This window comes from Bos indicus x Bos taurus, chromosome 18 (genome assembly GCF_003369695.1).
Source record: "Bos indicus x Bos taurus breed Angus x Brahman F1 hybrid chromosome 18, Bos_hybrid_MaternalHap_v2.0, whole genome shotgun sequence".
Lineage (NCBI taxonomy): Eukaryota > Metazoa > Chordata > Mammalia > Artiodactyla > Bovidae > Bos > Bos indicus x Bos taurus.
In genome coordinates, this window is record NC_040093.1 from 31,610,901 (window position 1) to 31,623,038 (window position 12,138).

The 12,138-nt window shown below is 52.0% G+C and overlaps 1 protein-coding gene across 1 annotated transcript; it reads right to left on the reverse strand.

Annotated features, from left to right (window-relative positions):
- Nucleotides 1–6,930: 6,930 nt before the first annotated feature.
- Nucleotides 6,931–9,696, reverse strand: LOC113876773. The gene is made up of 2 exons (XM_027516382.1): nt 9,282–9,696; nt 6,931–8,484 (listed from the first exon to the last, which is right to left on the reverse strand). The coding sequence occupies exons 1-2, from the start codon at nt 9,603–9,605 to the stop codon at nt 7,597–7,599; spliced, it is 1,212 nt and encodes a 403-aa protein (XP_027372183.1). The 5' UTR covers nt 9,606–9,696; the 3' UTR covers nt 6,931–7,596.
- Nucleotides 9,697–12,138: the final 2,442 nt, after the last annotated feature.

Genomic DNA, 12,138 nt, shown 5'->3' on the forward strand with positions numbered 1-12,138 from the left:
CCTGTCTCCCCCACCATTCACACCTAAATTCAGATGTGGATGGTGACTTTTGCACAACTAAGATAAGCTGGAACGTTCTAACTGGATTTTGCTAGAGACCTCGGTGGTGGGGGACAGGCAAGCGGGAAGGCTGGACACACAGCCTGGTTTCAGTTCCGTGGTGCCTCTGGGCCCCTCCTCCCCTCCCTTCTGCTTTCACATCACCCAACCCTCACCACCTGGTGTTGTGATGTCCTCAGCACTGGCCAGTGGGCTCCCACAGTGGAGGTCTCAGGAGCCCCTTGCTAAACGTGGACTCTGGGAAATGATGTCACCCAGCCTGTTTTTCCCATTCCTGCGTCCTTTCCACCAGAACCTCTCACCTAGATGAGAAGTGCCCCCCTGCCTGGGGAGTGCGTGGTCGAGACACTTCCTGGGATTCCTGCAGACTCCCAGCGTCCCACCTGGGGAAGGCAGGATTGAGGTATTTATTGCTCTGAGAGCAGGTAGAAGGTGTTTTCAAAACCTATCTACCCTTGGGTGCTATTGAATCTGCATCACCCTTGTTTTCCTGGAGCCAGGTGGGGGAGCTCACGTCAAATGCTTATATTATCTGCGGAACGAGTAACACTTGTTCCCTTGGCCTCTGCACCCTGAAGAGTTAACAGTTATTAAAATAATGGACAAGCTCTTGGAAATGTCAGGCCTCCACCGTTGAGAATCTCACAACAATTATATTGCACCCAGTGGGCTTCGGCAGTGGATTACTCACTTACCAAAGGCCAGGGTCAATGAATACAATTTTTTTTCTTAATAACCCCAACCCCGTGGCCCCCCTGAGGCTGGGGTAAACTCTGTGTTCCTCTAGTTTCCATAAGATGGTGAACTTGGCCAAAGCTGTCATTAAACAGAAGCTAGGACAAAGCCAAGCTTGTGGGATCAGAATGGGTATTAGCACTTAATGCTGTCCTCTTGAATTTTTGCATCTTTTGGCTTTTTCTTCTCCAAGACAGGTTCACGGAACACATGTGTCTGGGGTCATAGTAATAGGTACTCTGGGAAAAGAGGGTTTTGTAGTCCAGCAAATTTGAGATTCACCATCTGGGTACTCTCTGAGCTGCACAAAGTACGTTAGCCTAGGTAAAGTCAGGAAGTCTTGAAATAAAAATGCCTTCTGAAATTTGCTTTAGTCAGGGACTCTCAGACTCATTTGACAGTAGAACCCCTCGTTTAGGGGGTTATTAACTTCCAGGTGTGAGTGTCCCTTGGAACGCATGTCGGTAAGCGCTGTTTTAGGGTACCTGCAGCTGCTGATGACTCCCAGTTCTGGGCCCTTTGAGATGCTGTAGCTCCTGGTTCTCTAACTTTAGGCCGTCTGAATCCTCTGATGGGCATGTTAAGGCATGGTCTGCAGGGCCTGCCCCCAGAGTTTCTAATACAGCAGATCTGGGATGTGCCTGAGAATTTAATGGCTATCGAGGTGATGATGAAGCTGCTGGTCAGGAAGCACGCTTTGGGGACCACTTCTCGTAGCTTCAGGTTTTCTAGAAGTGGACCTCCAGGAATTCCCATGAAAACTTGACGTGTCACTGAATCTCTTGTGAGTGCTGGTTTATCTTATCTGTTAAATGGGAGCATTGCTCACTTCTAGTGTTGAGAGGATAACTGGCCTGATGTGTGGAAGGGGCCCAGAGCATGGGCAAGTGCTAAGTTTTAAATAAATCTTACCCTTGGGGATCTAGATGTTGAAACATACTATAAAACGTCTATAATTAAAACAGTGTGGTACTGGTGCATGAATAGACCTGTGGGATAGACTAGGAAGCCCAGAAGTAGATGTAAGTACGTGATACAGGTGGCATCTCAGTGATTATTGGGGGTAAAGATGGATTTTTAAATAAATGGTGCTGAGATGACTGAGTCATCATTTGTAAAAAGATGATTCATATGTTACACCATACCCAAGAATAAACTCCAAGTGGTTTAGGGATCTACGTGTAAAAAAATGAAACCATGCACATACTATAAGAATGAATTCTTTGAAACCTCAAGGTAGGAGAACTTTGTAACTATGATTCCAAATCCAGCAATAATAAGATTGATAAATCTGGCTAAAAAATGTATATGACAAAAGCCATGAGAAAACAGTCAAAAGACATCTGACGACATGGGAGAAGATATTCAAAACATGTATCACAAAGGATTAATATTCTTGAAGAGTTCTTAAAAATAGGCAAAGAACCAAAACTCCAATAGAAAAATGAGAAAACTATCCAAACAGACAATTTACAAAAATATTAAAATGGCACTGAAAGGTAGGAAAAATACTCAAATTCACTCAATTAGAGAAATATGGATGCTATGGTCTAAATATTCGTGTCTCCCCCAAATTCATATATTGAAAACCTAATGTCTAAGGTGATGGTGTGAGGAAGAGGGACTTTAGGAGCAGGATGACTAGGTCATGAAGGTGGACCCCTCTCAGTTGGGATTAGTGCTCTGGTAAGAGACCCCCACAGAGGTCCCAAGCCCCTTCCACCATACGAGGGAACGGGGGGCATAGGCAATCTGCAGTCCGGAAGAGGACCTTCACCAGAACCCAGCCATGCTGGCACCATGATCTTGGGCTTCCAGCCTCCCAGAACCCTGAGATTTAAATGTCTGTTGTTTCTAAGGCCCTCGGCCTTTGGTATTTTGTTATAGCAGCCTGAACAGACTAAGACAGCAATTAAAAGAATACCGAGATACTTACTAGACTGGCAGAAAAAAAAAATACACATCTCAACACGTTCTGTTGTTGAGGCTGTGGGGAAACACTCATACATTACTGGTGAGTATGCAAGTTTGTACAACCCTTCTAGAGGGAAATTTTGACAACACCTGACAAACTACATATGTATCTACATCTTGATTGTGATCCAGCAACCCTACTTCTAGGACGTGAAAAAATAAATGCTCAAGGTTATTTACTGCAACATTGTAACTGCAGAATATTGAAGACAACCGAAAGACTCATATAGAAGAGAGTGGTTAAATAAAGCATGGTACACCCATACAGTGGAGCAGCATGCAGCTGTGAAGTAGAATGAGAAGGGTCTCTCTGAACAGATGTGACACAGATTTCCAGGACATACTGTTCAGGGAAGAAAGTAGTGTCCAAATGAGTATCTAGAGTATGCTAGCCTAAGGAAAATACACAGATGTATAGGGCGGACAGGAAAGATAATCCAGAAAATAAGCAGATTAGTGGGAAAAGCCTGGAAGAAGGAAAATTGAATGGGTTCAGGGTTGCTTGGATGAGAGGGGAATGTACTCAGTGAATAAACCATTTTGGGTAACTCTGACTTGAGAACCATAGTAATGTCTCACATACCACCCCACCCCAAATAAACAGCTGACTAGGACATAGCGGGAATGGAAGGTGGAAAACACAGATCAAGCACAAGCGAGTGCTGACCACACTGAAGGTGCTGGGAAGAACTAGCTGAAGTAACCCTGGAAAACTGTATCTAGGTTGGACACAAAAGGAGTAAAGGTAAAAGTTACTTCACGTAAGTGCTGAAATACAGTTATTAGAAGTATTTCTCATAGGGATATATTTAGCAATTCTGAAACTATACTAGGATCAATTTAGTAGACTCGGTAGACTAAAACAAATAAGCTGTAGATTCTGAGAGCTGTGTTTCTCACTGTTAGAGAAAGATATGTCTATAAATAAGAGGAAGGGTAGAATAAACCCTGTGGTACTGGATTAGAATCAGAGGTCTCAGTGTGAACCCATGATTAAAATTACATATAGCTAGATATGGAAATATAGCTGTGTGTGCATATGCATGGGTTAGTATACATACGTGTGCTTCCTATCTCTGCCCCGTGAGTGGGCTTAGAGGCAGTGACAACCAGTAACAATGTGAAGACCGGGCACTTAGATCGTGGTCTCTGAACATCATTCTCTAATATAAGGAACCAGAGATCCTAGTGGTTTATTCCAGGGATGAGCAGGTAAATATCTCCAGTAACAAGATCCACGGACATCATAATCCTTTGATGAGATGCACAGAGGACACAGCATCCTTTTTTTAATGGTGGTATTCCTGCCCAAATGTCTAACCTCACTCCAGCCACAAACACACCAGACAAACTGAGGGACATTCAACAAAATAACTGAATAGTATGCAGTTCTGATCAAAAGTGTAAGATCATCAAAGACAAGAAAAAGACTGAGCAACTATTACAGATTGGAGGGGATGAAAAGTCACAAATGTCATGTGGGATCCTGGAGAGGATCCTGGAATAGAGAAGGATATTAATGGGAAAACCGGTGTAATTTAAATAGAGTTTGGCTCAGTGGTAAAGAATCCACCTGCCAATGAAGGAGACACAAGCAGTACAGGCTGGATCTAAGTTGAGAAGATCCCCTGGAGAAGGAAATGGCAACTCACTCCAGTATTCTTGCCTAGAAAATTCCATGCACAGAGGAGCCTGGCTGTCTATAGTCCAGGGAGTCGCAAAAGAGTTGGACATGACTTAGTGACTAAACAACAACATAGTTTGATAATAATTGTATCAACATCAATTTCCTGTTCTTGAGGCTCATACTGTAGTTATGTACAATGACAGTTTCAGGGGGAGCCAGGTGAGGGAGAGAAGGAAATTCTTTGTGCTATTTTGCAACTTTTTTCTAAGTCTAAAATTACCTTAAAATGACTCCTTTCACGGGAAATGTAAACAGAACACTACTATAAACATTATAATCCCCCAGTTTTAATATACGCATGTGTAGAAAAACAGACTGAAAGGAAGTGCATCCACAGCGTGACATTGGGCATCTTCAAACGGTGGAGATTATGGTCATTTTTGCTTTTGTTTTCACATTCATCCGTCTTCTCTGTGTTTTCTACCCATTTGATGGTTTCATTTGTTGGAGACTTGGAAACACCGGTGAATGAGACAAGTGTCTCCCTCATGGAGTTTATATCCTACTGCATGAAAGGGAAAGTGAATAAATACACTGAAGATACCTTTGTGCAGAAAACTGAACTAAGCTGATGTGATTGGTGGCCAGGGAAGGCCTTTGTGAGAAGGTGACGTATAAGGTGAGATGTGACCAACAAGAAAGAGAAGATGGGAAGCAGCGTGCAGTGGGGAGAGGGCAGAGGGAACAGTCTTCACAGAGGCTGTGAGGTAGGGGTGGGTTTAGCTTGTTCAAGAGCCCAGAAGAAGTCTGGGTAGCTCGGCTGCAGGGGGTTGTGGGGGGCATGAGAGGATGTCAGAAGGGTAGGACGTGCCCTGCCTATGGGGCTTGGTATGGCCTTGGGAGCCCCGGGAAGGAGTGGAACACCCGAGGGTCATGATGGAATCTAGGTTTTCGCAGAATCCTCAGCAGCTGGATGGAGCTGACTGCAGGGGATGAGGGTGGCGGCTGGGAGACCAGGGAGGGGACTGGTGTCCTCCAGGGATCTGAGTGGGAGGCCTTGGTAGCTCAGTCAGGGGATCAGCCTTCTGCGGAAGGAGGAGGGACGTGGTCAGATGTGGTTCTTGTTGTGACAGAACTATTGTTGGATGAAAGATGTGAGAAAGAGAGAAATCAAGAAGGATGTCTACCTTGGGCTTCAGCTTTCCAGTAAGTGGGGAATACTGGGGGCAGGAGCCTGTGGAGAGAGCAAAAGTTCTGCTGTGGTTTGGGACTGAGCCTATTTATTATGTTAATAATCAGAAAATAATGAATAGAGAATGGACAGGGGCTGTGAATCAGACCCAGGACTGGGTGCCCTGGTGGCTGTGGTTCCCGGGTCCATCCCTGCTCCCGCCCCATCCCTTCTCCTGAGGTTCCTGATCCTCTTTGTGTCCAGCCCAGCCTGTTCCCAGCCTGGCCCTGATGTTCTTCTTCCCTAGGATGGAGGCTTATGGCTGGGGTCTGCTCCAAAACCACCAGTCTCACCTCCACTGGCTCCAGACACTGACAGCTCACCGGTTTGGGTGTTGACGGCTGGGTGCTATGCAGAGTAATTGGCATGAGTGGCGTGGAGGAAGGATGGATGGATGGATCCCTGACCAGTATGCCTCTTTTCCCCCAGTGCAGACTGCTTTCTGATTTGTCTCAAAGTCTGTGTAGGGCCTGACCAGCTGTGGGGTTGGGAGGGAGCTGGGGCCAGTGTTCCTTAAATCCTTCCCTCCTGTGGTCCCCCTTGATTTGGGGACTGAAAATGGTAGAGTCATATGCTCGGCTCTGGGGACAACAAGGCAGGCACCAACATTTATTAAGCACCTGCTGTATACCCAGAAGGGGCCTTTGCATGTATGGTCAGTCACTTAGTTGTGTTCGACTCTACGTGATCCCCGTGGACTGCAGCCCGCCAGGCTCCTCTGTCCATAAGATTCTCCAGGCAATAATACTGGAGTGGTTGGCATGCCCTCCTCCAGGGGATCTTCCTGACCCAGGGATTTAACTCACATTTCCTAAATTGGCAGGCAGATTCTTTACCACTGAGCCACTTGGGGAGCCCCAGAAGGGGCCTTTAGCACCCCCTTTATTAGTAAACTTTCCTGTTCACCACCACTCTCAGGGGTAGGTGTTGTCCTCCCCACTGGACAGAAGCAAAGCCAAGGGGCGGGTCCTGGGTGGGTGGCACCTGCGCCTCCATAGAGAGGCTCTTGGCTGGGGAGGGAGACCACTGTCTCTTGGGCCACCGTGAGGAATGCCCGTGTGCATGTGTGGACACGTGCCTGGATGCACCCACTTGTGTGCATGTATGCATGCATATGTCGGGGCAGGAAAGGCTGGTGGAGGGCACCCCCACTCCTCACAGCCTGGGTGATGGAGCCCCCAACCCTGGATGCACAGCAGGCCTGTGAGCTCATCCTGGGCTCCCAACTGTGGCCTTGCTCTCTGTCAACCAGAAGTTAGCTGAAGTTAGAGAAGAGGGTGGCTGACAGACGACACTGAACAGATGGAGGGTGGTTTACATGTCTGCTTGTCTACACAGCTGTCATATAATCTTCCCTGTGACAGGTGCCTGAAGGATGCCAAGGGAGGCTGCTGGTCAGAGATGAAGGGTGATGGTGCTCCCAAGGTCACATGCTGAGCTGGGATGTGAAGGGCACAGGAAGCGCCCCCACTTCTGAGGTCGGCAGTGTGCACACACCTCCTAACCCGTCTCAGCTCCCTGTGAGGCAGATCTGACCTCACCTCCACTTTGCAGACAAGGAAGCATGGCTCAGAGAGGTGGGGGGAGTGGCCCAGAGTCACACAGTCTGTAGGTGGCAGGGCTAGTACCTGAGGCCAGCTGGGATGAGTAGGCTGACATGTCCTCGTGGCTGACATGCTGGGGATTTGGCTGGTGTCCCCACTGTGGTTCCAGACCCATCATTTCTTCAAGTCGGAGTGACATGCTCAGCTGTGGCTCGTGTAGGATCTCCGTGTGGGAACTGGCTCCTCCAGCCCCTTAAGGGGGACGTAGTAAGCACTGGGGGCTCTTGTCCATGAAGTGGAGGCCTGCGGAGACCTCCAGAGCAGAGCAACTTTACCGTCCGGGCTGCCGCCTTTGCTGGCTGGCTCTGGCCCCACGAGAGGCTCCGATTGTCCCTCCTCCTCAACCCTGGGACTAGGGGTGTCCCTCAGGTAGCCCGCTGGAGTTGAGGTTCTGAGGAGGTGGGTGAAGTGCTCACAGAGCTCTTCCATCTCCGAGGAAGTGCTTGGAGGCTCAGTGTCCATGCCAAGGGCAGCTGGATCTGGCAGAGCATCTGGCTTTGGGGCCAAGGAATTCTCTGACAGACAGGACCTGGGCCTCTGCCGGAGCTGGCTGGGGACGGTGGCCCCTTTACACTCAGAAGCCCCGTCGGGGACCCAGGCTGCTCACCACTGCTACCCGAGGCGGCGGCCACCTCCCCCGGCGCTGGGCTGGGCCCAGGGCCTGGGCCCTGGAGTTGCTTCCCTTCCAGGCTGCTCCAGGGCTGGTCCCAGGGGAGCAAGGGTGTCCGGTGCAGCGCGAGGTCGCTGTAGCAGGTCAGGAACTCCTCACTGTCGGAGCATGTGCTGGCATGGCGCAGGGAGCCCAAGGGGAACAGGGGGCCAGTCAGGAGTCCATGGGGGGCTGTTGAGACCTCAGGCTGGTTCAAGGCCACAGGCAGAGAGCAGCGAGCATCAGGGTGTTCGGCCAGGGCGCTCTTGGCTCCCACCCCTGCTGAGGGATCCAGGCCAGGCTGGGCCTCCCACAGGGCCTCCTGCAGCCCCATCTCTGAGCCAGGTCTATGGTGGGGCCCCGCCACTCTCTCTCTGCCTGGCCCGAGGAGCTGCCTGCCCGGGGTCCTGAGAACGGCCTCACATGCGACTCTTGTCAGGAAGATCTCAAACACCATCTGTTTGGTGTCCTCCTCGCTGATAGCCTGGACCAGGGAAAACTCGACCTCGGAGGTGGCCATATAGCCTAGCCGGCCCAGGAGGGTGTGCAGGGTGTGTTCTGAAAGCACAGGCCGCACCCAGTAGGCAAAGCTCCCCGTGTATGTCTGGAACAAACAGGGGTGCTCGTTAGGGTGGCACACGCAAGAGCAGAGTGGCTGTGAGGGGAAGGACCAAAGACTGGCACGGAGGCTCCTGAGAAGCAGGAGGGCCAGGGCATGGGGCCATAAGGAAACCTGGCCCACAGGCATGTCACCCCGGTCCCATTTTACAGAAGGACACACCGAGGCCCAGAGGCAGGACTTTTGTCTCAAGCCACTCAGCAGAAGAAGGAGCCAGCCGGTGCCCTGGCCTGGAGCCAGAAGCGACGAAAGCTTTCCAATGGCTTTCCACAGCACAGGTCTTTGCCTGGCTTCCTGTGGCCTCCTTGTTGCCTGTTCTTTAGAGAAGCAGGAGAGCCTGGTGGTTTGGAGTGGCACTGAGTCTGAGTCCCGTCTGGGCTGTGTATTAGCTGGTGACCACAGAGCAGTTTCCAGGTGGCGCTAGTGGTAAGGAACCTGCCTGCCAATGCAGGAGGCATCAGAGACTCAAGGTTCGATCCCTGGGTTGGGAAGATCCCCTGGAGAAGGAAATGGGCACCGACTCCAGTATCCTTGCCTGGAGAATCCCATGGACAGAGAAGGCTGGTGGGCTCAGGGCCGGAGGATGGAAAAGAGTTGGTCACAACTGAAGCAACTCAGACTACACATCAGTGGTATTAAACTCTTTAGCCCTCAGTTTCCCCAACTGTAAAATGGGACCAATGTCAGTGGGCATGACAGACACATTGTTTCCTCCCCAACCCCGAGGCAGGGCCCTGGCCCCTCCCCAAGACCCTCTCTCCCAGGGTAGTGGCGACACCTACCTTCAGGGACCTGATTTCCTTCCTCCAGGGAAACAGGAGCAGGTGGATAGAGACCAATTCCAGGAACTCCAGTGCCCGCACCAGTTTGTGGTCGATATGCTGGGCAAAGCAGGGAGCCCCCGAGTCAGGGGCCACCTCCTCAGGCAGGTAGAGTTGAAGAGGGGGCCCTGTGTCCAGCAGCTGCTGGGCCCTGCTGGTGAGAGTAGCTTGCCTGCAGACCCGGAGCCGGCCCTCTCCTGCCCCCTCCAGGTAGAAACTGATGAGGTCTTCTAGAAGGGTCTCAGGAGTGTCCTCTTTGGGGCCCGGGGCCCTGGGCCAGCTCATGGTGGCTGTGAGGAGTTGGATGCAGACCAGAGTCCCGTGGCCGCCTAGGCCGGCCTGCCTCTGTCCCGCCCCACGGCTCAATCAGGAAGCCCAGGAGGAAGTTGTGTTAGCAAAAGAGAAAGCAGGGCCTTGTGCCATCTGTCGGTACTCCTCATCCTGGAGCTGGCCAGGGCTGCGGCCAAGCAAGGAGGCTTTGTGGGTGCATCCCACGGGTGGGATGGTTCTGAGGTATGTTCTACCCTGTCTCTGAGAGGGTCCCCCGTGGGACCACCCCAGTTGTCTACAGCAACAACCTCCTCATAAGTTCGTCCCTGTTGATTCAGCTCCCTCCCTTGTCTTAGTTCCCGGTTCCTTCACTGTGCTTCCTGGGATCACCTCCCACAGAAACTACTTAGACCCAGAGGTTGAATCAGGCACAGGTTTTTGAGGGGGTTGAGATGGACCAGTCACCTATGCACTCTCATCTAGCGTTCATCCCTTCCCTCCTTCCCTCCCCTCCCTCCTTCCCTCCCCCTTTTTTCCTTCCTTCCTTCCTTTCTTCCATTCACCTACTTCTTAATTCAGTGATGATTCACTCATTCATTCAGTCGCTCGGTGACTCACTCCTTCCTTCCACATGGGTCTGCATTTCTCAAAGTGTGCTCCACGGAAGAGCACTTGTCTGGGTGCTCTTAATCTATCTCCCATGAGTGAAAATTTCCTGTGGCCAAATGCATTTGGGAACTGCTGGACTAAATAAGATCCCCTGGCTTCTTGGCATCAGGACCTTTCCTAAGGGGTGTGAGTTCCCAGGAGGGGCAACCTGTGTGCTGTTCCCTGACTTCTCAGGCCCTGGGTCCTTTCAAGGCTCTCTCCTGGTGCTAGGGGTAGTACTGCCAGAGGCCCATGTCCTTCCACACTGGCCTGGGGCAGGGACGGGGAGGGTTGTAGCTTCCGAGGCAGATGGGAGCCTGGCCTCAGTGGCTCACTGTCTGGAGAGCCTGTTGGAAGGTGCGGTGGCTCTACATGAACTGGCTGTGACCTGGTAGTCACACAGCCGAGGAAAAGCTGGTTCTTGACCATTGTTGGCTTTCTGGGAGGCTCTGCTGGCCTCCTGCCCCTCCAGTAACCAGGAAGGGCATCTGATCTGCTGGGTGCTTGGCCTCAGAGCAGCCTCAGACCTGGGCTGCCCGCACCCAGGGTCTTGTTGCTCCCAGCCCCCGGCTCTCCTGCCACCTTTTCTGAGCTCAGTGGCCAGAGCATTCCTACCCCTCCCATTAGGAACTTACTTCCCAATGGGAGGGCTATTTGGGAATGGGTCTCTCGGCTGGTCTGAATCCATCATCTGAGGTCCACTGGTGGGGATGCTAGTCTCCGACACACATTAGTTCACCGATCCTGAACCTCGGCGAGATTAGGTAACTGGCCCAGGTCACATCTGATCATCCTTCTGGGTAGGAGACGTAGGTCAGCATGGGTGGGAGAGTGCTAGTGGAGGTTTGACATTCTGCTCTGACTTAGGGTAGGCTGGTGGGGCGTGGGCCCTGAGACCGAAAGGACAGGGACTGGCTCAAAGGTCCCAGGAGGCAGGCTGGATGGATGCCTTGTTGTGGTCTGGCTGAGGCTGTGACCTCAGGGCCTGAGGCCTGCAGACCTGGGAGTCCTTGAAGAGATGCTGAACAGGCACAGGTAGGCTGCAACCCCTGTGCTCAGCCCCCCAGCCCAGAAACACCAGGCCTGCCCCAGGCAATTGGTCCCAATCGAGAGAGCTCACCTGGGCTTGGGGAGGAGCCCTGTGAGGTCAGCAGAGCCAAACCCTGGATGGGGCATTCGCTCTCTCGGGTGATGATGCTGTGGGTCTTTCCACCGCTTGTGTCCCCAGCCTGGTCAGTCTTTGGGGGACACTGATGGTGATACCTGAGCGTGAGTGTGGGTGGCCTTGGGGTGGGACCTCTGGGTGTGTGAGCTCTGAGTGTGAGGGGCACAGTGTGTGTGTGTGAGCTGTGTGTGCCGCAGGTAGTGTGAACTGAGTGATGCTGCACACAAGTGTGTGCCTGAGAGTCTCTAGGAAGTTGATATGAGAGACCCCTGTGTATGCATACATGGGTGGGCTTGGCTGGTGCAAGCTAGCGGGTGTCCCAAGGGGCCACTGTGGTCGACCGTGCTTGGTATCCGCCCTGTTCCTCCCTCTCTCAAGGGATTCCTGCTGCTCCCGTATGCCCATCTGGAGGACGTGGAGGGCACTGTGCCCATGCTTGATGGCCCGGTGGCAGCCCACGCAGACCAGGATGATGGCCCCAGCTGAAGGTCTCCAGTCTGAAGACCTGGGCCAGAGGAGCTGCTCAGCTGCGCAAGGTGGAGCAGCTTGGCTGAAGGGCAGCCTCAGACAATGATCCTTGAGAATCTGAGAGCCGTGTGTGATTAATCCACCTCCCTCCCCATTGGCTGACTAGCCCTGAGGCAAGCTCCATTCTGGCTCTTGGAGTTGCCAGGGGGACGGAGCGCAGTTGCCCACAGCGGAGACCAGCTCGACAACACCCTGCCTGCACTTTCC

Coding starts and splice junctions, on each gene's coding strand:
- LOC113876773 (XM_027516382.1), bottom strand. CDS start 9,605: ATGAGCTGGCCCAGGGCCCCGGGCCCCAAAGAGGACACTCCTGAGACC. Junction 8,485..9,281: donor AGGAAATCAGGTCCCTGAAG/GTAGGTGTCGCC, acceptor TGTTTGTTCCAG/ACATACACGGGGAGCTTTGC.